The sequence below is a fragment of the Eupeodes corollae genome, chromosome X (assembly GCF_945859685.1).
Source record: "Eupeodes corollae chromosome X, idEupCoro1.1, whole genome shotgun sequence".
Lineage (NCBI taxonomy): Eukaryota > Metazoa > Arthropoda > Insecta > Diptera > Syrphidae > Eupeodes > Eupeodes corollae.
The window spans coordinates 6618547-6644482 of NC_079150.1; the positions used below are offsets into that span (position 1 = coordinate 6618547).

Consider the following 25936-nt stretch of genomic DNA (forward strand, 5'->3'; position numbering starts at 1 on the left):
TACAGTTCTGGTTGATTTAATGTTTGTTTTCTTATTGTTTCAATGTAATTTACTTATAAGAAATACAATAACATATTTTTTTATATAGTTTTTCTTAATTTGTGTTCATTATTTAAATCTAATTTTTATTGTTTTTGTTCGCTATTATTTTGCACGACTTTTTGTTGAGACATAAAATTATTTTATTTATTTCTATATATTTATAAAACGTATATAACATCAAAATAAGTAAACATTTATAAAATAGAAGAAAAAATAATATTTGTTGGTTTTTTCGCAGAAAAGATATTCATTTTCCTTTTAATATTTAATATTTATTTTGAAAAATTACAAAGCATGTATACAATATTAATAACTATACAAAAATAAACCTTATTTTCTTGTTTTGTTTTAACTTGATCAATTTTTTTTCTGAAAAGAGCATAGTATTTGTTTTTAAATCAATAATAATTTTTACTTGATCTTTCGGAAGAAATTGTGAGTCGAAAAACTGTTATTTTATTTTTGTATGTATGCCTAGTTTAGGCTAAAAAAAATATTTTTTCCAAAAGTACACTATACTATTAATAAATCAGTTTATTTTAGGTTTTTAATACTTAAGAGTTATTACGTTTAGCTATAAGGTTCTACCACTATACCCACATTCTAAGAGGAAGAAGATCCGATTCATTTTGAATAGCTAATTTTATGGATTTTTATTTAATTTGGGACTCTATTTGAAACAATTTTCATATATTTGCTGTTTAAAATGTAATTATTGTGGGTTTTTGAATATTTTTTTTAATAGCAATTACACAAAATTACGTACACAAACACTGGACACGTGTGACGAGAAGGTAATGTTATTTTTTTTGAGAAGGTTGTGAGTGTATACATACAAATAGTTTTTGTCATTTACGATCGTTTTCCTGTTTTTGATTTGTTTAAATATATTTCTGGATTTTTTTAAAGTTACATTCATACATTGCTTTTATTTTTTTGTTCTATTTTTAAATTTTATTTAAATTTTATGTTAAGTTAATGCATTAAACGCGGAAACGGTCAAAAAAGTGTAATGTTTAATGCATATAATTAATCTTTTTGCTGTTTACATATTATTATTTATAAACTAAAAAAACTGTGATACGTTTTTTTTTGTTTGTTGGTTGTTTTGATATTGATTTATTAATATTAATATTTGTTTATTTTGAAAATAATTTATAGGATGACACAAATTGATTTTTTCTTTTGTTTAAGTTTCTTCTCGGGCGATTTTTTGTTAATTTGTCGTACTAAATCATAGAAAATCTGAAAAATAAAAAGGAACATTAATATTATAAACATAAGTTACATAATTGTTTGAATAAATAAAAAAACGCATAAAAGTTAATACTTTTTGCAAAATTTGTAAAATGCATCCATTTTTGTCATAAACATATTTTGATTCAAATGACGGGTAAACATTTGTTGGTTATAAAATCCCTTTGAAAAGGTTATTGAGAATTATTAAAGTTTCGACTATAGAAATATATGAACTGCTTTTCGTTATTTTTAATTCAAATAGCTTTGTTTATAATCCACGGCCAAGTTTATAAGTAGAAGTAATTGAAAGTTCAAGGAAATTTGGGAAACTAGGGAATCGATTGCAAGGTGCTTCATTTTTCAAATGTTTGGTTTTAATTTTACTTTCATGGATGAAACTAACTTATAAAACTGAAGATTCGTCTACTTTATGATTGTTAAAGGAAACATACATAGATATAGATTCGATTTATCTTCAAATTATGAGAGATGTAGTAAGACATAATTTGAAAGTGTATCAGCTACAAAATATAATTTTTCACTTTAAGTTACTGTTTTTTTTCCATTCATACCTATTTTTAAGGTTTTTAAATTTGAATGACCAATGTTGAATGTAAACTAACTCAATTTGAACCAGTGGACAGTTACACAATCGAGCAATACATCAAAATTTTCTATCGTTAACTCCGTGATTTGTTCGGTAAATTTAATCGCCCAAACGTGCGTGCAATCGTTCAAAAAGACTTTGACAGACTGAGCAATTTAATATGTGATCTATGGAGCAAAAACGTAATGTTGGTTGGTGATTTCAATGCTTGAATAAGTGATAATCAAGTTACAACTCAAATGGCTATATCTAACTCGGCACTATCAGATTATTATAATAGAACATTTAAGGATAATATGTATCAATCAAAACGGAATATGATTATTACTTAAAAATGTATTATTTTGAATGGATGCACGGAAGGTGACACCGAAAGGCGTTTTACTTTTGTTGGTGGCCAAGGCAAATCGGGGGAATTAAATTTCGACTTAAATATTTTTTCAAAAACTTGAAAACTTTTATCTTATAAGAAATATTGTTTTCAACATTCTGAAAAATATTGGGAAAAATAGAATTGACAGTTTTCTTACTAAACAGCTGTTAAAAATTGATTTTGGACTCAAATATCTTTTCAGAACTTTGAGATATTGGCTTCAAACTACTTTTATCTTTTAAAAATTATTGCTGTCAACACTCATTAATATTTTAAAGAAAATCGAATTAGCAGTTTTTTTTTACAAAAAAATAAAAACCTAACAAAAAACCAATACTAAGACTTGATAAACTTTTTCTTACGACTCAAAAAGTACGCAAATTTGTTAAACATTGATGTTCGGTTCTTGATAGCTCTCAAATTAATTTCATTCATAAAATTTGTAAATATTTAATAAATTCTACTTGAATTAGTAAAAAATTGTTTTCGCCTAAAAATCTATTTAACAAAACTAGATTTTCAAACTAAACTATTTCTTTATATGAAAAATATTGTTGATAATTTTAAAATTTTGTGAGAATAATTCAACTAACAACTTTTTAAAGCCAACACAAAAAACTACAAACTTTTAAGCAGCACAAATAGACAGACGGGATGGAAAGTTATCAGTGTGGGTAGCATCCCAGCCTCTTTTTTCGCTTTATTTTTATAATAAATCTCTATATATGTAGTGTCTTTGTTTTGACATTTTCTTCTGTCCATAATCGAGCACAGATTTTGCAATATATTCTACAAAATAATGTTAAGTTAATTTCATCGTTATTTGCATTTATTTCATTCCAATTCCAATATATAAGTACTTTTAAATATATTAAATGTATTCAATTTTTGTTAAAAAGTTTTAAAACCTTCATGAAAAAGTACCTAATTGCAATTTTTTCTATTTGGAAGAACAAACCTATAAGTAAACGATTTGGTAAATCAATTTAATCAAATCTCCAAAAGAAAACAAAAATAGTCAGAAAATTGATTTTTTTACACACGAAATATGATTAGTATCATTTTCAATACCTAATATTTTTGGATGTAAGTATACCTTTTCTTTTTTTTATGGCGACACGAACACACCATTTAACGTGAAGATATTATTCTCTTCATTCATAAACTATACACAAATATTTCAAAAAGATCCCAAAAGGGTTTTTTTCATCCCTTTTGAGCAATGGGATATTATATAAATTAGCATATACAAAAACCAATATTATGAAAATGATATTCAAGGTACTAATTGTACTCACTGGGTGCTCATAAGTCGCTGGTGTCGTTTGAGCAATGTTCGGTGTCTACTTCTATTTGTAATTATTCAATGCTACAAGTTTTCAGCGCAAACATGGAGTTATTAAGTTCAGTTTATTTCTTTCGTTAAAGTTAAAAAAAAAATACGAGAAGGTACAAGAAATTGCTTTTCATGTGTTATTTACACTCAGGCTTTTGTACGTTTTGGATGGTAGTTATGAAGTGACACGTAAACAGTTGTTGTATAGGTTGTTCGTAATACAATATTATAGATGTACATTGAAAAATTGATTCTAATAAAAAATACATATACTCTTTCTGGCCCATTTTTTAACTTGCACTAGGTATTTATTCTTTTATTTAGGTGAAGGCAACTAAAAGAATAATATTTTAAAATCATATATACAAAGGTACCAAGATATTACTTCTTGATAGACACTTTAAAATAGATTGTTGATTGAATTTATCATTGTCGTTTATCCGATGCAGTGGCCCTACACGCCATCGTTGGTATTTTCAATAGTTATAGTTATTCAAATATATAAATATGTACCAAATGCATTAATTTGGATAAAAGATAGGAATGTAATTACAATTTCGTCAAAATAATGCGCTCTTTCGGGCTCATGCACAGATAAATAATTTTAAAATTGTCTTTAAAAATTTGAATGCCTTTCTATAAACCAAGAAACCCTTGATTTAAATTTTTTTTTAAATCTATAGAGCGTTTTTTTTTTAAATTAATTGTTTATATATAAAATTTTTCAATTTTGGTTTAAAAATATTTTTCGTATTCAGTTGTTCAGTGATTGTAAATATACGGTCTTCATCGTAAGAAAATGTTGATAAGTTTTTGAGATATAGAATTAAAAAAAAAATAATTTTTTTTTTAAATCCAAACAATAAAAAATTGCACTTTTGATAATCAAATATTTTTAAGGAATTAAGAGTTTATTAAAAAAAAAAGGTATTGAAATGGGTTCATAAGTTGCTGAGAAAATTAAAAAACAAAATAACGGTTCTATAAGCGGTACATTTCCTGAGCAATACAAAAATATATGTTTCTTATTAAAAGAAGCCAAGTTAGAAAATAAAATTTTGAGAACATTTTAAAAAAATCTATTGGTATGTAGGACCGTGGACAGACAGACAAAATAGACCGAACGGAATCGGGAGAAACACGTTTTTCGTAATATCATATTTGTTTAAAATCTCGATTTCGAAATTTTGGACAATTGCAAAACTTGCCATATACATACATAGTTTTTATATGTCGCAAGTAAAAATTGCAATTACTGTTTCATGAATTTTGTTGTCGGTACTAGCAGATATATGTACCATTTTACGAATACATAGTTCTGTGAATGACAGTACGATACACATATAGTGCATGTTGTATGATAACTCAAAAAATAAATTTCTTCAGTAAAGGCATTTGAAGGTTTTTAAACTCTTAAAATAAAAATGCCTTACTTAAATCAAATAAATTATTTTGTCTTAAGAAAAATGACAAAACAAAAAATTAACAAAAGTAAATGTCAAAAGAAAGACACTCTAAGGGAACATTTAATAAAATTTCGTCAATTCGAAAATAAGATTAATGGAGCCTTGCCATTTCCCACAAGAGAATTCGTAAATTATGTAAAAACTACTGTGCAATGTTTTGTAGAAGAGTGCTTCAAAAGTACACTTTTCTTAGAATTCAACAACAACAGCAATTAATTATGAAACTTATGTTAAAACTTAACGATGAACAAAAAACCTTATATCAAGCATCAGTTTTTCATAACGTAGCTTGGTCTCGATCATTTAGTTTCAACCTTAGTTTCACACTAAATTTAACCCGATCGAGGTTAAATTTTAAAGGAAGTGTTTTTTTTTTCATTGTAATGTACATACATACAGTTGTGTTCATAAAAATAGCAGTGCTGGTCACATTTTATTTGATTGTCAATTATTTAAATAACGGAAATTCTTGCCTTAACCACATCGCAAATTTGTGGGGGGATGTTAAGAACGCAGTTCATAAAGAAAAACCCAATAATTTGAAAGAATTGTGGGAAGCAGTGCGTGATTCGTGGAACGCAATACCAATCGAGAGGTGTCAGGTTTTAGTGGACTCGAAACAATGGTAACAAAGTACTAATTGTAAGCTCACATTATTTGTATACTTTCATATAACTTATTACAGTTTTTCTTACTTCTTACGTAATTAATCCAGGACTTTGTCACGCACTGCTATTTTTATGAACAGCCATATATTTTAAAAACGGTTTTTACTGTTACAAGGCTAACGGTAAAAAATCGATAATACTTATTTTCTGTTATTAATAAAATATTTTAGTTTGTTATTAGTTGTTTTATTTGGAGAACACTGCTATTTTTATGAACACAACTGTATGTATCACACAGAAACAAACAAATTGTCATATTAACAATCGTGGATAGTCAAAAAAAAAACTTTGCCCAAATTGTCGCATTACATACCAAATTGGCAATATGACAACCTTAATTTAAAAAAAAAGACTACTGGATAGTCAATAGAACATTTTTCGATTGTCAATTTTGGGTAGTCAATATGACAACAAAATTATTCAAAAGAACAACAATTTGGTTGTCATATTGACTATGGAGAATTGTTAAATTGACTACCCGGTATGTAAATTAGATTAGGGTTTTCAACAAAAATTGACTAGTTGACAAATTTCAATTTCCTTTAACCAAAGTTTTCATATTGACTACTACCGTTTTCATATTGACTACTATAGTTGTCATATTGACTACTACAGTTGTCATATTGACTACCAAATTGGAAAAAGAATTGTTCTATTGACTATAGCGGTTACCGGCTGAAAATTGACTACCAAATAGTCATATTCACTACCAAAATAGTCAATGGGATGACTTTTTTCATTCTGTGCAGTATACCTATCTCATCTTATTATTAATTATATTCATGTACATTATCTTTTTTACATTGTTTTTATTTTAATTAAGAGTTTTGGCAAAGTGTTGCAACTATAAGTAATTTTTTAGGTTTTTATTTTTTATAAAAAAACTGTCAATTCGATTTTTTTTTTATTTTACCAAACAAAAATATACTTGTTTGGTATCACGTTACAATATAAAATCCAATTAAAGTATCTAGCGTTTATTGGTTCGTGAGATATTTTGGGTAAACCAACATTTTCACCACCCACACAATTTTTTTGAGAGTCCTTTCTGGATCATTCTGCATTTTTGTCTGTATAACAAAATTTATTTGAAGATGATATCTCTACTGGTTTTTGAGCTATGGACGACGAAAAAAACTTCGCGAACGTATGGACGTCTGAACGTACGTACATACCAACGCACGCACAGACATCTCTCTAAAAATATTTTATTTCGACTCTAGGACCTTGAAACGTCGAGAAATGTCAAAATTTTCAATTCAAAAAATCGGACAGTAACTTTCTATGGGAAGTTAAAAATAAAGCGAAAAAGGGAGGTATGTAGGTATAATAAGAAGAAAATGTCTTTACCACTGACATGCGACTACAAAAACTGTAAAAAGTGAAAACTACTCTCATGCAACCGGCAATCTAAAGCAAAACAGTATCTCAAAAAAATACGTAAAAGCAAAAACAAACTAAAAAAATAATTATTAAAGCCTTATACCTACTACAAAATGTATATACAAAGATTCAACAATGCGAGAAAAAATTGTATGTGATTTGTGTGCACACAGTGCACTGGTGAATGTTAACATAGTCCAAAAAGGCTTTAAGAATCCTTTTTACTCCACTTTGATTATATCTTTTTTTTTTACTTGACAGTATTTTTTAAAGCAAAGAAATCTGCCTAAAATACTACTAAAATAATTGAAAAATCTAATAAGTACGCCCCCAACTTATGTTATAAATATACTTATATATGTATGTATATGTACCTATATTCATATTAACCTACTAACCTCTATTTGTGCATATCGGCACTTACATATGTGTTATTACTAATTACCTACCCAATATTAGCTTAAACAATATCAGTCTTATTTAAAAAAGCTATCTAGAGCCTACATAAAGTTATGTAATCTCTATAATGCCTTTAGAGGCGTTTAGACGCAAAATGCTATTTATAAAACTTATAGGTTGCATAGTCCCTTATTCTAAACGCGTTTTGAGGTTGAATGGAGCCTACATAAGGAAATTATTGTTATTCTTATTTCGTAAATGTTATTTTGATTTCTCTCCATTACTGAAATTAAAAGGAAAACAATAATGCTTTTCCAATTTAGCTCATTTATTAATGATTTTAATAATTTAAATCGCGTTTTACCAACCCCGAAAAGGCGGAAAGTTTATAAAAGAAGGTTCAACCCAATGAGCCTAACAAACAGATAAATTTTCGAAAGAGAATATCATTAAAATAATTGAAATTATTCGGACCTCTGCAGCGCCAATAGAGGAGGCCACATCCCCATTGATATATATGGCTGCAATAATTGGGGACGGAACGAGGTAAGTTTGTACCAAATGTTCTCACCGTACCTTTTATGATTTGTTTATAGATTCAAGACTATATGGAGTAAACATCCATGGATTAAGCCAACCTACGCTTTGCCAAATTTGTAAGCCAGTGGCAAGAGCATTAGCTGCCAAAAGACCTTTGTTCATTGAAATGCCACCTTCTTTTACAAAACGGACTGTTGGATTTTTATAAAAAAAAAACTACTGAATATCGAAATAAAAAAATTTTGTTCGAAAGTAAATTTTTACCAACTTTGAGTATTGTTTTTTTGTTGGGTTTTCATTTTTTGTAAAAAAAACTGCCAATTTTTCTATTTTTTTTCGAATGGTGAAAACAATATTTCTTGTAAGTTAAAATTAGTTGGAAGCCATAAATCCAAATTTTTGAAAAGATTTTTGTGTCGAAAATACATTTTCAGCAACTTTTATTAAATTTTCATTTAAGTTTTTATTCTTTGTAAAAAACTGTCAATTCGATTTTTCTCAAAATTTTACTGAATGTTGACAACAATATTTTTTAAAAGTCAACATCTCAAAGTTTTGAAAAGATATTGGAGTAGAAAATCAATTTTTACCAACTTTTATTAATTTAAGTTTTTATTTTTTGTAAAAAAAGCTCTCAATTCGATTTTTTTCAAAATTTTACCGAATGTTGACAACAATATTTCTTATAAGTTAAAATTAGTTCGAACCCATAATTTCAAATTTTTGAAAAGATATTTGAGTCGAAATTCAATTTTTATCAACTTTGAGTAATTTTTTAATTTAAAAAAAAAAACTGTCAGTTTGATTTTTCTCAAAATCTTACCAGATGTTCAAACCGTTATTTTTCGTTGCACAAAACTGTTTTGGTGGTTTTCGAGGTGGTTTTTTTAAGTGTTTCTGCAGATGATCTATTTGAATCTTTCAAAAATATTCTTCAAATCAACTCAATAACTACTTTCTCATACGCACAACCGTTCGTTTGTGATGGTATATCATACTCAGTGAAATCAGTCAATGAAATACAACTCGTTCTTCAAAGAGACAAGAACGGTAAAGCCCCAGGTGAAGGTGGGATGCCCCACGAATATTTTAAAAATGCAACCTTTACTTTTTATAACCATCTACATACGCTTTTTAATAAGATTTTTGATAATGCTGATGTGCCGTCCTCTTTTAAAAAATCGATAATTTTTCCAATCCATAAGAAAGGTGATCTAAATGCAGTTGAAAACTACCGAGGCATATCCTTCATAAATGTCATTACGAAGATATTTTGTGGTGTTCTCATTAACAGGCTTGAAAATTGGGTTAATGTAAACAACATTATTACAGGGGTTCAAGTCGGCTTTAGAAAAAAATATTCGACTTTTGAACACATATTTACTTAAACATTAATAGTAAAAGCATTTCAAGCCAGAAATAAAAAAGTATACAAGTTGTTTGCCGATTTTAAAGCTGCACTTGATTTGGTGAATCGAAATGCTTTATTTGTTTAACTTTCCCAACTTGGAAAGACAACAAAATTCATCCAAATAATCGATTGTTTGTACACAGATACTGAAGTTGCAGTCTGGGATGGCAAAACATATTTAAACCTTTCAAATCACTTACTTGAGTAAAGCAGGTATGTCTACGCAGTGCTCTTCTATTTGTTCTTTTTATTAATGATATAGCTGCGCACATTCCAGGAGTTATCCGAATTGCGCGTATCGTAATAAATATATTACTCTACCTTCTCTTGTTATCCGAATCAGCAGAAACCTTGCAAATGATGGGGTCGAGGTCAAGTGGGGTCTAGTCATCAAGACAGACAAAACGAAAGTAATGGTCTTCTCGCGTTCCACTCGGAGTGAAGTTATGAACACCTGGATACTTAATGGAAGTCTTTACAAGTATCGAAAGAATACAAGTCTTTGGGAGTTTTACAATATCCAACCCTGGATTATAGCAAGTACCTTGTAGAAAAGGCAAAAACTTCACAAATCTTAATTAATGGTACTTGGAAGAAGATCACATAAACCTTTCAACAAATTATAATATTTACAATGCAGTCGTGAAATCTTGGCTTTGTTATGCGGCACAAATTTGGGGTATGCAAGAATACGAGGAAATTGAAGAAATGTCTTAAAGAAAATATTCAATATTCCCTAAACCGCACCAAGCTATTCAATTTATTTGCAAATAGGCCTGCCAAAACTTTTTACTTTAAGTCTAAGGCTACAGGCTGATTATTTAATTAAAGTGTTTTGTCTACGGCAAATTCGGTTATGTAAGATAATGATGCTCCACGAAATTCGGAATAAGGACTCGTGGATGACTCAACAATATTGGTCAAATCAAAACGAATTTCTACGAAATCATCCAAAGCCTTGAAAATCCCAAATCAGATGATTGAAAATGCCCGTCAATCGGAGAGCAGATTACTCTATAGCCAGCTGAATTAAAACTTGTGTGACAAGAACTACTTCCAAGATTCTCTCTCCTATAAGTATATTTCCCTAATTTTTAAATCAAGGTTAGAACTTCTACATTTAAATGGAAACTATACAATGGAAGCTTTGACTAATTTATGTAACTTGAGAGCTAAAGAAGATTGCTTTAATTTCATCAGTGTGTGTCCAATTTTTAACCAGCAAAGAAGAGTACTTTGGTAAACCATCCCTATCTGTACAGCTTTTGTAAAATTTAGAATGAATACTTGCAATAAATGAATATTTAAATTGAATCGAAATTGTAACTTTAGGCCACCTTTCCAGGTGGTAGAAATGTTTTTTTTTTCCAAATCAATACCAAATAATTTAATCTTCCAAATATGAAATGATCTTTCGATGAACGAAAACACCCAAAAATAAATGGCCCATGGATCTGGAGAAAACGATCTTAATGTTATTTTTACTACACATACAATTCAGCCTACAGGCAATATTTCAAAAATTATTGTCGTCAGCTCTTGGGCTAACAAGAGTTGACATAAGCCAACGTCTTATATTAGTAAGATTCATATTCTAATTTTATGTATATTAAACAATATTTTATGTATTATATTAAACAATAACTTACATCGTTTACGTTAATTTTAGCTTTGGCAGATGTTTCCATGAAAGCACAGTTGAATTGTGTTGCAAGACTTTTTCCTAAATCTTTGCCAACTACACGTTCATCTTCCAAATCACATTTGTTTCCTACTAGTACCATAGGAACATCGTCTGTGTCCTATATATTTGTATTTTTGGAATAAAAAATAAGAATAAGTTTAACATATACATATATTTTGTTCCATATTAATTTTATTTAAACATATTATAAATTAAAGAGACAAATACTGACCTTAACTCTTAAAATTTGTTCCCGCAGATCTTGTAGATCATTAAATGTTGATTGTGCTGTTATTGAATAAACTAAAACAAAACCTTGACCGTTTTTCATGTACAAATCTCTCATTGCTGTAAATTGTTCCTAGCGTGAGTTTTTTATTACATGAGTTAAAAATGTTGATTTTTGTGTTTTTTGCAAATAAAGAGATAAAAGAGAAGGAAAAAGAAGTTAATATGACTGATAGCAAATAAAATGTTTATAAAATATAAAAAACATGCTCTTATTTAATTAATGAAAAGGATTTGATAAAAAAAATGCATTTAAAAAAATGTCCCACCCCTGAAGAATGATGCTATTTGAAAACCGAACCGAACCGAACACAAACACGGGATGCTAGCTAAACGAAAATCCGAGTTACAAATACTTTAAACAGTAACAAAAAAGTGTGTGTATCAATTAGTTTGTTTATTTAAATTTTTTTTAGAAAAAATACTCTTGACTTTGATTTTTTAAAGTGCTTCTAAACATTTAGAAGTAAATTTTGGAAGTCAGTCAAGCATTTAAATGCAGTTTTTTTACTTCAATAAATGTATGTAACCAAATGTATTAAAAAGGGTAAATGGTAGAAGGGTCCACCAAAAATCAAGAGCTAATAGTTTTCGTTCACACAAGAAAAAAATCTTATCAATTTCTGAACCGGATCTTATTTTTTGAGAAAAAAAAAATGAAAATTACTTTTTTCGAGAAAATCATTTTTTGTTTGGTTTCGCTAGGTTTGATCTTCTGCAGTCAAATATTTAATAAGGAGACTATCCCTTTTTTATTTTTTATTGCATACTGTACGGGAATAATAAAAACAAATAACTTGGCTTGGCATTGTTGGACGAACGAACGGTAAATGTATAAGTGTAAATGTATCCCCCATTCCTAAGAACCCTTTTGTCGAAAATGTCTTTTTGGATGAAGCTCCAGCACTGGGCTGGCTGTGAGAAACTGGCTAAATCATCATTTTCACGACTCATGGATGGGAAGGGGATGTCCAGTGACCCATTTGGATTTTACGTATATGAAGTGGAATTTCTTCTAGGTCCCAATAATGAATGCGTATTTTCTTAATTTCTCTAAATTTATACGTGCATTAAGTTTTAAAAAATATACAGTTTTTTCTTTTCATGGTATTTCCCTAAGGTATTTGACTTATGAAGGAGTATGCAAAGTTTCTTTTGCATTATATGTATGAATTATGAAATTCGGAGTTATTTGATATGACCATGAAACAAATCGAACTAAAAATCAGGCAAATATTGAATTGTTACACTAAGCAAAGTGAATATCAAACTGGTTTCATTTTACTCTCAGCAGTTTGTTTTGAACTAAAAAATCTAGTAAGTTCCTTATTTATTAAAGTATACAATTGGCAATTAGTCAAAGTTCCAAAGGAATCACAAGGTAATAAGCAACAAAAAATAGTTGTGCAGATTGGTCCAGTTAATGAAAGTGAACGTTGAACTCGCCAAAGGATTTGTTCCAAAGCTTAAGCTAATGCAGGAGTTTGTTCTCCAGAACAAACTTCAGAAAAGTGTCAAAGAGATCGATCTAAAAAGAAAATAAACAAGAAGAAAATATAAAAGAAATAATGTTCACCGGTGGTGACCCAATAGGCTTCATCAGTTTCGCGATTTCAGCAATATAACTGTGTCGACAAAAACAGGATCATTTAACTGCTCGTCTTCGTAAAAAAAAGTTTTGTTGAACTTATGTTTTTAATTTTCATTTTTGAGTACTCTTAAAGAAAGAAATGATTTCTATTTACATATTCTTACTACTAGTGTATCAAAACGCGAAAAAGTTTCTTTTTCTTCATCTTGTTTCTTCTTTAGGCGTGAATGTAAAGTTTTTAATACTTTTTTCAAACTCGAACGCCTATTTTCATAAATAAAAATTGATCATTACGTTAAAATGACAGTTCAAGTATCTTGTTTCCATTGTTTTTTTCCAAGCGAAATCATCATTGCTTTAAAACTTTTTGAACGTTAAGTGGAAACAATAAGTTTTTTTTACGAAACTATTTACCATTTGAGAGCATTATTAGGAACGATTAAAACATAGAAAGACTAACGACAAAGGACTTAATTGGTAACAAAATGTGTATTGAAAATGATGAAGACATTTGTTTCTATTATATTTTTACAACACTGTATGTAGTTGTTTACCTAAGTAAGGAATCAAAGAAAATAATATAAATTTTTTTTCGTTTTGGCTGAAAATATTACCTCCCTTACACTAATACATGCTCATAAGAAATAAAATAATGTTCTCCTCTCGTTCCGAATGCAACTCTCCACTTCGGGACACTAGCAACAAATACGGCATGTGGTCGCTCTAAAAATGTCTGCTAATGATAGTGATATTGTTTTTATGTACAAAGAGGTCACACTGGTAACCTATTTCCGTCAATGTTTGTGTTTGGCAAGTGTTTGCATACTACAGATTAATTAAAAAAAATTAAAAACGGTTCTAACTTAACAAAACCAAGAAAATTGAAACTAACTACAGAAAGCTTTAACAAAGAGATTGAAAAAATGGGAAAAGGAAACGATTCATCTCATCTACTCGAGCGGACATTGCATTTGCAGAGGGGGTTGTACCCTATAATAAGAAACAGTCACCCAAATGCAGTCAAAAGAATCCGAAATACATCAATGACCCTAAACTAATGGGTATAATTTTTAAAAACACTTACAATTTATTTTTGATATGTTTAGTGATGCCGATTACACTGGTTATATTACCACAAGAAGTTCTTCTTCTGAATTTATTTTAAAGTTTGAAGTTAGACTAAGTACATAATTCACTATTGCATTTCTAGACACGAACCTCTGAAATACTGCCTCTACGCTGACGATGTGTATATATTAGGTATACTCTATCATCTTGCTAGTATGTCGCTACATTTCTATACACTAATTTTAATTAAAATAAATAATGTAGACATTGAAAATATAACAAATTTAAAACTTTAAGAATTCAAATTAATAATAAATACAATTGGTAAGATTACTGTAGCTACAAACTCGAACTCTCTGTTTCACAGTGGAAGTTTAAACTCCACTTTCGGTTTAAACTCAGTTCAAGAATGTATTCGGTTTCACAATTTCGTTTAACCCTTCGGAAAATATTATTTACTAAATATTAGTCTGCTCTAAAAATGTTATCGAGTTGTAAAAGTGATTTTGAAGATACTAGCGACGAGAAGAACTGTATATTAATTACCAATATAAGATTAGAAAGATGAATTCATTGTGGAAGTGATCACTTCAATTATTGGGAGGATCTGACATTTTTTGAAAGATTTCGAATGTCGAAGAATTCGGCCTACATTATTTTGAAGCAAATTCGATCTATATTGAAAATGCAACTTATTGGTAAAAATAATTGTAGGTATGTACAATTGTACATAATTTCAGTTCATGTAATGATAAAAAAAAATATTTTCAGGAACCATTCATTATCCGGGAAAGTTTTATATTCTTGGAAAAACTTTTTGAAACTTTAAATGGAGCAATGGGCTGGCGCAGCCTCTTTAAATATTGACAACATGCTCTTTCTTACCGTAACAGTTTCACATATTAAACCTAGTCGATTACCCGCTTATTGCAGTTTAAACCAAATTGTATACCTAACAATTTATTGCTTTGTTGCTGATCATACAAAATTTGATATTATTCCTTATTCTTAAGTATAAAAATTTGTAAACTTTGTGATGTTAAATAAAGAATTTATCTATCTATCTCTCTATCTATCTGCCGAAACCAAACTTCTCTTAACCTTGCGCTTCCATGCAAGTGGATCTTTGCTCATAACTGCGGATTACTTTTGTGGTTTATCGAAATCGTACGCTATTAGAATTTGTTAAAAAGCCTCTCATCACATTGCCCTACTTTGGGGAAAAAAATATATAAAGTTCCCGACGACAGATGAGGGATTTTATCAATTTGCAAAGTTTTCTCGAGTTGATACGGCTTTAGATTGTTACCATGTACGGATTCAGTCCCCAGGTAATATGAATAATAACAACATTTATGAATGTTTTCACTTGCATATGCATCAAACATTTTATTAGGAGGATCCAATGGTGATATATTTCGAAACCAAAAAGGCTATTTTTCCTTAAACGTGCAGATCATGTGTGATCCAAACTTAAAAACAATGGACATAGTTGCAAGGTGGCCTGGGTCCAAACATGATTTCACAATTTTTAATAATTTCAGAATCTGTGTCAAATTGGAACTCAGCTCATAGTGGCGGATTGTGGGTACCAATGCAGACGTTATATGATGACTCCTTTACGTAGTTGCAACAATCCACAAGAAACATTGTGCAATGAATCTCAAATTCGAACACGAAATTGTGTTGAACGCTCTTATGGCGAATGGAAGAGAAGGTTTCCAATATTGTCAACAGGAATAAATATGAAAATGACAACAGTTCAGAGTATTACTGTTGCAACAGCGGTCCTACACAACATTTGCTGTATAAACAAAGATGTTTCTACTCCAGCTGTTTTGTTCATGCCCTTCTTTTATTTGTTGGATTTGCACAGATTCCTCGTCCTGTTGCCGCCTCACTAACTTGCACTTTTCTACTGCGGGCTCTTGCCACTTGTCTGCAGCCAAATTTATTTTTCGTGTTGTTAGAACTTCAGCCTTTCTCCTCAGGCGATGTCGTAAACAGACGGAAGCCCTTGGGCCTGGTTCTCAAGAATTTCCAAAATAGCTTTGTCTATGGAATCCGTTATGATTTCCACCACCACCATTTTCATACAATTTTCTTCTTTCTAAAGCTGAATTTGTTTGTGCTTTTTATCTTAAGATGTCGTATTTAGTTTTCAACGCATCCGTTGTTTGGTAATAGGGTCCACTCTTCGAATTGAACCCAGCTTTTTCTTTCCATTGTACTTTGTGAGATTTTTTGTTTTCCAGAATATTCTTTCTTTTTAAAACGAACTCCATCAATAGATTTATTGCTGATGAAAAATTGCACGTTCTTTTTTTTGGCACAGCTTTTTGTTTTAAATTTATTTTCATTTAAGGGGAGAGTACGATAACTTTGGCGCCGAGATATAATAACGGTTTTTGGTAGAGGGGCTTAATACAAGCATTTTTTACTATGGGAGGGGGGGTCTATCTCCCCCCGTTTAGGCGGTAGGGGCAATTTAAAAAAACATATACTTTAAATGGAAAAAAAATAATTAAAAAATAACGGTAATACTTACAATTAAGTATTATACCTTTTTTTAAAGCCAACACTTGTGTCTAGTAGCTTGTTTTTAAATCAAGTCAAAACTATGCATAGTTTGCGAAAAACACTGTTTTAAACTCAAAATTTGGTCAAAAAAAAAGTTAAAAATATGGTTTAGAGTGTAATATTTCGAAACTTTTAGATTATCTACAATTTTTTTTTTTTAGAATACATTGCCCTTATTTATTTTTTAACGAAAACTGAAAACTAGATGTTTCTATGTCTTCTAGTTTTTGAGAAAATTGAAAATTACCAAAACAAAATATTTCAATTAAATTACTTTTTTTATATCCAGTTTATTTAGATGCATATGAAATTTTGCATGCACTCACCGAACCTTTCACCCTCTCCACCTTGCACCCACCCTAACTCGCACCCACCCCAAATCCTATAGTGAGCCCAAGCAGGGGGGTTGCGGATCCCACTGTTGCATACAACCAAACTTGCACCTACCATTGTTACTATCAAAATAAGATTTTTGAAGCAAAAAAAAAGAATTAAATTAAAATAGTAGTTGTGGTTATTTTCAATTTTCTCAAAAACTAAAAGACATAAAATTATCTAGTTTTCAGTTTTCGATCAAAAATAAATAAGGGCAATGTATTCTAAAAAAAAAAATTGTAGATAATCTAAAAGTTTTGAAATATTACACTCTAAACCATATTTTTAACTTTTTTTTTTACCAAATTTTGAGTTTAAAACAGTGTTTTTCGCAAACTATGCATAGTTTTGACTTGATTTAAAAACAAGCTACTAGACACAAGTGTTGGCTTTAAAAAAAGGTATAATACTTAATTGTAAGTATTACCGTTATTTTTTAATTATTTTTTTTCCATTTAAAGTACAGGTTTTTTTAAATTGCCCCTACCGCCTAAACGGGGGGAGATAGACCCCCCCCTCCCATAGTAAAAAATGCTTGTATTAAGCCCCTCTACCAAAAACCGTTATTATATCTCGGCGCCAAAGTTATCGTACTCGTGCCTCATTTAAAAATTACACAAAATAAAACAAACCTCTCGAGTTCTTCAAAAAACCAAAATATTTGTTGTTTTTCTTGTGTTCTTAACTTCAGAGGGAGAAAGAGAAGACAAGGAAAGACAGTTGAAAAACTTCATAAAAGTGACGATGTGGACACGTTACGTCACATTACGCATTACGAACAATCCTGCCAGCTACTTATCATACAATCTAATTAAACGAAGTTCAGATTTCAATGTAAAACCCGGACTAGTTAAACTAAAAAAATTAAACTCAGTTTGAGCTTCAGCTAAACTGAAGTTTAAACCTCTACTGTGAAACTTGGGGCAGTAATATTAAGTTTCTGTTAAGTTAAAAATATATCCAAACAGCTTATCTTCAGTAAAAATGCCATTATGGTTAGTGCGTTGGACTCTCATGCGAGAGGTTTGGGTTCGATCCCTGCCTATGCCACCTTAAGTTTTTTCACGGGTATTGCCTCTTGCGAAATTGACAAATTCTCTAAGTGTAATTCTTGTTATGAAAAAGTGCTTTCTTAAGTTAGATTTCGGATTCGGCATATAAACTATAGGTCCCCTCCATCCCTGCAATTACTCACACACAGGAATGGTTGGTAGTTGTAAGTCACTAGGCCCTGGTTCTCTACGGACTGTTGCGCCACCTAATATATATATTCAAAAATGAGTATTAAAGCTTTAAACTATATTCAGTAGGAATAGGTGCTTTGATAATCACCCCTATCACAGAGTCCCTCGTAGCGAGTCCCGAACATTGTGTTACGCTACGAATACGAATACATTTACATCATAAGCCCCGAACGAATTCAAGAAAGCATTGGCACACAGAAATACTAATTTCGGAGTTTTAAAATCAGCTGATGTGCGTCAAAATAAGAAAATTAAATAAAAGTTCGTTTTCCATCTTTCGATTTGTTCTTGTTTTTATTTGTTTTTGTCTTTAAAAATTGATAGAATTGTCGTTGCAATCTTTGCAATAAATGAAGAAAATACACGAAGACTGGATGAATCATATGATTGACGCGAAGTGGTTTGAAGACGCCGTGGAACATTTCTCACAGCAACTACGTCTGATGACATCGAAACATTGGCAAGTTAGTTCTCTTCACAAGGTTCATTTGATTCTAAAGGCTCGGAGGAATTTTCGAATCCAAAAGATTGTGGATCTTTTATTCCGCTGGTCAAAGTTCATTCATTCTTATGACACCTTCTTCGAGGCTGCTAAAAAAATGCATTCTATTTGCTATTTTTTGTTCGTTTTAAAACCTCCGATCAAAATAATTGTTCGTAGAAAAAACTGCCAAACTTCCTATTCATTCGGGGCTAGTGATACCAATTTTCACGAACTCCGAATTTCGTAGCAAATTTTTTTAGTACGACGGGACCAATGATACAATTATTCGGGGTTCGTACTACGAATCCATTACGACGGGGCCTGTGATAAGGCTGATTATCATAGTTGATTTCTCCGAGCAGTTAAAGAAGTCTTTGTATGCTTTTTGATGAAGTAAGACTGTTTCACTTTATTTTTAAAAGGTATTTTTTAAAGTCTCACATCTACGTGATTTCTGTGCAAGCGAATCCCGTCTTCGTCGGATAAGACTTTTTTTCAAACCATTGTATTGGATCGCCAACAATATAAATAATCGTGTGCCCCAAAGCTTAGTTTTGCCTCACTACTCTGATCTCAAAACAATCTACAACTGCATCTACAATCTACAGTACCAGCAACTTACTTAGAAACATCATTAAATCATTTACGTCACTCAAACATCGTCGTAACTTTTTTTGTTTCACCCTTTTGTTCTTTATTCGTTCTTTGTTTTTTATAATGAAACATAGTTCCAATCTGGAACAAAAAATCCCGATTTAAAATCCCAACAGAAACATGACCAAGCAAAAACTCTAAATAATACTATTAAATAAAAAGACTGTACAGTTCACATTTTAACAATTATTTAAAAGAGATCAGTCCACTTGATTAAATAACTTACTTCATAGGCGTAATGTTATGGTGTTTGAGATAAGTATATAAAATACGAGTTGGTAGTCTATGTTAAAATATTTAAAAAACAAAAAAAAACGCAGGAGGAAAAATCAATGCTAATCGAAAAATGCATTTACGTCATAGACATGCATTTCAAACATTTTACAGAGGCTTTGGCTAAGGTGAACCGATTGTTGGACTTTACGCTTTTAATGACTCAAATGATAAAATTATTATAAATGTTTAGCATTGTAGAAACATGACAATCGTCCTAATTTTTTAGAATGTTGCTTAATAAAGTACGTCTAAAATTACCATATTTAACAAATTCAACTGTGTACAAATGATTAACTTTAATGGAATACAAAAAAACACATCTGAAAATTAAAGTTTCATAAAATTTTATACTTACAGTTCCAGCAGTGTCCAGAATCTCCAACATACACTGTTGGCCGTCTACTTCAACTTGTTTTCTGTAACTGTCTTCAATTGTAGGATCATATTTTTCTACGAAAATACCCTTGAAATAAAAAAAAATAATTTTATTTTTATTTAAATGAAAAAATATTAAGTGATTTTGCATCACGATCATCGATTGTGAATACAATTCTAGTTTAAGTTCTTCTTAAGATTGTTTTTTTTTTTATAATGTTGTGGACAAACACTGCAATAGCGATTTTAACATACTTCTAACTAATTTTTTAAATAGAAACAGAAAGTAAGAAATAATAATGAAAAATGTTAGAGTCCTATCACCGCCACTTTATATAATTAATCCTTTGACAATAGTTTGCATCAAAACTCTTACAGTGTTGAGATACAAAAATGTATGAATTTAATTGAAAATTTCCATATGATCAATCCTTAAACTCTCATGAGTTTAGCTTGAGAGAGAATTTACAAGTAAGTTCAACCAAGAACAGTTTTTAATCTATATATGTATATAAAAATCAATGCCACTTTTCGTTGTAATGTTATAACTCAACAATGCCTTTACCGATTTGGCTAATTTTGGTCTTGAATTATTCGTGGAAGTCCAGAGAAGGTTTGTACGTAAAGAAAATTAAAAAAAAATCTTGAAAAGGTGTAAAATCAACACACAAACAATTTGTACTAATACTTAAAGAAATCCCGATTTGTTGATTACCTTGGAAATGTACAACGAAGCAGTAATAATAATTGAAGATATGTGCCTAACGATTGTAAATAAAGCATTAGCACAATTGTGTATGAACGCACCAAATCGTAAGATACATGATTTTTTTGATCGGGAATCGCAACGTGAGCGGGAGTTAAATTCTAATGAATTACATACGTTTATTTGTACAATCGTATATAATGATAACTTTCGTTGTATCATTGATTTTAGAGACTATTCGATCGGAACAGAAAATTGCATTGACACTTGCATCTTCGGTAATTGCTTCTACATTATTAGAAGGTGGTCGGACCGCACACTTTGCAATAAAATTGCCATTGAATGTACTGGTGATTGAAACTCCAACTTGCAATATTTCGAGAAATTCTGGTATAGCAAAAGTTCTGCGACTAACATCAATTATTTTATGGGATGAGTGCACAATGGCGAATAAAAAATCTAAAGAAGCATTTAATCGAACAATGCAAGATTTACGCGGTAATCAAAAGCTGTTTTAGTGGTGCTCTGATATTGCTGTCAAGAGACTTTCGTTAAACATTGCCTGTCATTCCTCGATCAACTCCTACTGATGAAATAAACGCCTGTTTGAAGTCATCATTTCTTTGGAGATATGTACGAAAATTGACACTGAACATTAATATGCGTATTCACCTACATAATTATTTAACTGCCCATGAGTTATCAAAACAATTGTTAGAAATTGGAGATGGAAAAATACCAATCGACAGTACCAACGGATTGATAACTTTACGGAACAATTTTTGTACAATTGCGTAATCTATAGATGAGTTTATTGAATGTGTTTTTCCGAATATTCATTTTAGCACCGAAAAACAATTATATCAATGCCATTTCAAATTCAAGCGAAACTGCCACGTGTAGTCACTGCATATAAATTAATTGACAGTGTTATGAATCAAGATGAAGCAATGAATTATCCAATTGAATTTTTAAATTCATTGGAACCGGCTGGAATAGCACCGCATTGCTTCAATCTGAAAATTGGTTCTTTGATTATATTATTACGAAACATTAATCCACCAAAACTGTGTAATGGCACCAGATTGGCAGTGTAAAAGTTATCGCCAAATTTGATTGAAGCTACAATCTTAACTGGTAAATCAAAAGGATAAGTGTGTTTGATAGCGAGTATCCCTATAATTCTAACAAATATGCCATTTGATATTCAAAATATAACAATATCCTGTGCGTTTATCATTTGCGATGTCCATAAATAAGGCCCTACGACAAAAACTTCACGTTTGTGGTGTCAATTTGGACGAATCATGTTTTTCACATGGCCAACTTTATGTTCCCTGTTCCAGAGTCGGTACCCCAAACTTTTTTATTTATTCATGGTTAGGTTAGGTTAGGTTAACGTGGCTGCGGATTTATAATCTACACACTTAGGCCAAGAGAAAGGCCCATTGTGATACCACATGAATCTAGAGAATTACTTCTAACTAGTAGAACCATTTTGAGCTTTTTATAAAGCGAAGAAGATATTTAATATCCTTTTTAGCTAGTTCGCTGGGATTATCAAAAGAGTATTCCCCCAGTTGAAGTTTGCGTTTGAGTGAAAGAGCAGGGCAGGTGCATAAGAGATGAGAGATTGTTTCCTCTTCTTCTTCGTCCATGCAGCTCCTACAGAAGTCATTTGAGGCTACGCCAAGTCGTATTGCGTGTCTGCCTATAAGACAGTGTCCTGTAAGGACACCTATTAGGGAGCTAATATGAAGTCTGCTTTGAGATAACAAGTCTTTAGAGCGCTTTAGGTCCAGTGAAGGCCATATGAGTTTTGTGGCTGCGCATGTTGGTAAGTTGTGCCACCTAGAATTTGCTATCGCAAAAGCTGTTTCTTTTAGCATAAGTTTACATGTAGCTATCGGTATACCTATCTTCTCTCTTTCAGGTGAAATAGGTTTGACGGTTCCATTTTTAGCGAGTTCATCGGCTCTACAAATACCTGTGATGTCTCTGTGGCCCGGCACCCAACAGAGGTGAATGTTAAATTGCTGCGCCATCTCCATAAGAGACGATCGACAATCGAGGGCCGTCAAAGATTTGGTCGAGACACAGTCAAGGGATTTGATAGCAGCTTGACTGTCAGAGAAGATGCAGATATCAGAAGTTGATATCACGTTTTCTCTTAGCCAGGAGAGAACCTCTTTGATCGCCAAAATTTCCGCTTGAAAAACGCTACAATGATTAGGGAGGCGGAATGAGATGCTTAGATTAAGCTTTTCTGAGTACACACCACCACCAACTCCCTCATTTGTCTTAGATCCATCTGTATAAAAATGAATACTTTTGTTATCCAGGAGTTTTTTGTCCTGCCATTCATCTCTGGATGGAATGGATACCTGGAAGTTTTTTCCAAATAGGGGTTTAGGTATAGTGTAGTCTATGTACTTTGGTATAGAACCAAAGAGGTTCAAAATGATGGAGTGTCCCACATTGTTGTTGGTCCATTGAGATGAGGCGTCGAGTCTTATCGCTGTACTCGCTGCCACTTGTTTACTGAAGATGTCGAGGGGGTCAGATGGAGGAGAGTGTCTAACGCTGCTGAGGGTGTGGTTCTCAATGCCCCGCTTATGCAAAGACATGCAGTGCGCTGAACTCTGCTGAGTATGTCGCAGTATGTGACTTTCTCCAGTGCAGTCCACCATACTGCAACCCCGTACATAAGTATTGGTCGGATGACCGATGTGTATAGCCAGTAGGTTATGCGAGGTTGAAAACCCCATTTGCTTCCTATAGCTTTCTTGCAAAGGAAAAGAGCTACTGTAGCTTTTTTAACTCTTTCCTGTATATTGGATTTCCAACTTAATTTTCTGTCCAATATCAGACCAAGGTATTTGGCTTCATTGGTAAAAATTAGTGGTATACCTTTTATCGAAGGAGGTACAATTACTGGGATCTTGTATTTCCGTGTGAAAAGGACGAGGTCTGTTTTTTGAGGATTAATACTAAGTCCGCAGTTATCAGCCCATCTAGTGAGCATATTGAGTGCATTTTGGAGGAGGTCTCTCAGTGTATTAGGATGTTCCCCTGTGACAGCGATAGCAACATCATCGGCATACGCAACCACTCTGTAGCCATCCCTCTCAAGGGATATTAGTAGTTGGTTAACCACTATGTTCCACAGGAGAGGGGACAGAACACCACCTTGCGGAGTGCCTCTACTGACAGACCTTTTTGTGCAAAAATCTCCCAAACTGGAGTTGATGATCCTGCTTTTTAGCATTAGATTAATCAACTCACAGATTGAGTATTCGACGTTTAAGGTCGTCATAGCAGAAGTGATAGCAGATGTGTCAACGTTGTTGAAAGCGCCCTCAATATCCAAGAAGGCCACCATAGTGTATTCCTTTTTATCTAGGGAGTATTCGATAGTTCTTACCAGAGTGTGCAAGGCTGTTTCTACCGATTTCCCTTTGCAGTAAGCATGCTGAGACATTGATAGTCTCTTCTCAATGTTGTTACGTATATGGATATCGATCAATCGTTCCAGAGTTTTGAGAATGAAAGATGATAGGCTAATAGGTCTTAGGTCCTTAGGGTTGACATGCGAGCATTTTCCCGCCTTGGGAATGAAAACTACCTTTACATCTCTCCAGCGCCGAGGTATATAGACCAGATTTATACAACTTTTAAGGATCATCTCAATGATGGGCGAAGTTATATCAATGGTATATTGTAGCTCAGCTGGTATGATTTGATCTGGACCTGGAGATTTGTAAGGTTTGAAACTATTCAGAGCCCATGTCAATTTTTCTTTTGTAACCAGACCTTGAGGAAAAATTAAATTAATACCTGACCCAGGACTGTATGTTGTATTAACGGATTGGGAGCTATCTGGGAAGTGGGTGTCTAGTAGCAGGTTTAGCGTTTCTTCGCAAGAGTTAGTCCATGTACCATCTGATTTTTTAAGACAACTAGGCATGGTTGGACTTGTGGAGAGAATCTTCCTTATCCTTGATGCCTCCGCGGATTCTTCTATTGAGGTACAGAAGGATCTCCATGAGGATCTTTTGGCTATTCTCAATTCTAGTTTATACTATTTATTCATGCTCAAAATGGAAAAACTAAAAATATTGTTTATCCAACTGGTTTAGACTAACCCATAAAGAGACACCAAAGTAAGAGTACCCAATTCTTTATATTTTTTAGATTTTACTCTTTGCTGATAAATATAATATAAACAATATATCATTTGGGTCATTTGGACTTTTAAATTGCTAGCAATTTAAAATGTTTTGTTTTGTTTGAATAAATAAACTTAATAATCATTTTTTTATAACTATGCCTTATACGTAGCGAAGCACGTACCGAACCGCTAGTAATTAATAATAAAAACATTTTTTAGCTTTTTCATTTGCTTAAAAATATGAGTTAACACCAATACTTCACGTGAAGAAGTGCTAGGCGAACAACAAAGAGTAGGTTTGTATGCAAAAGCGCTATTGACGCAGTCACTACTGAATACGAGGACATCACAAAATTACGTGATGGAAGTATCCTCATCTTAGCAAAAAATAAACAAATTACTGAAAAGCTTATAAAACTTAGAAGCATTTGCCCAGTGGAACATCATGACCTTCTAAACTCCTCATAAGACATATTATATGCCCCCTGGCTTAAAAACGTCCCAGAATCAGAAATTGTTGCCGAATACAACCTCTTTCTTCAGTTGAAATTGGCTGGTACAAGGCAACGGTAAACGAATATATTAACAACTCCATGAGATGTAGGAACTGCCAGCTGCTTGGTTACACAAAAAAAAATGTTGTGGAAAGGATCCTGCAACATGCAATTTACCACCACACAATGACACCACCTGTGCACGTATAATGTGCTCCAATTGCATTGAACCCCATCCATCCTAAAAAACTAAAAAACAATCTTCACTAGGACAATCTAGTTCAAATTTAATTCAAATTTGAACTCAAAGTACACCCACCCCTCCACCTCGTCCACCAGCAATACCCCAAACCAACAAGAACACATCAAACAACAACAATAGAATTTTCTTAACAGGAAAACCAAATAAATGTCTCAACCCCAACCTAAATATTTTAATTACAGAAAATCCAAATAATCAAAACAATTACCAATCTCCAAAC

At 31.7% G+C, this 25936-nt stretch overlaps 1 protein-coding gene across 3 annotated transcripts in view; it reads right to left on the bottom strand.

Annotated features, from left to right (window-relative positions):
- LOC129953335 (ras-related protein Rap1) overlaps positions 1–25936 on the bottom strand; it is a 35557-nt gene continuing 9621 nt past the window's right edge. For all 3 annotated transcript variants that reach the window (XM_056066450.1, XM_056066449.1, XM_056066447.1), the window contains exons 3-6: positions 20064–20171; positions 11381–11509; positions 11114–11266; positions 1–1287 (exon numbers count right to left, since the gene is read on the bottom strand). In XM_056066450.1, coding sequence (XP_055922425.1) covers positions 1198–1287; positions 11114–11266; positions 11381–11509; positions 20064–20171 — 480 coding nt within the window. In that variant the 3' untranslated portion in view covers positions 1–1197. The remainder of the gene's footprint in view (positions 1288–11113; positions 11267–11380; positions 11510–20063; positions 20172–25936) is intronic.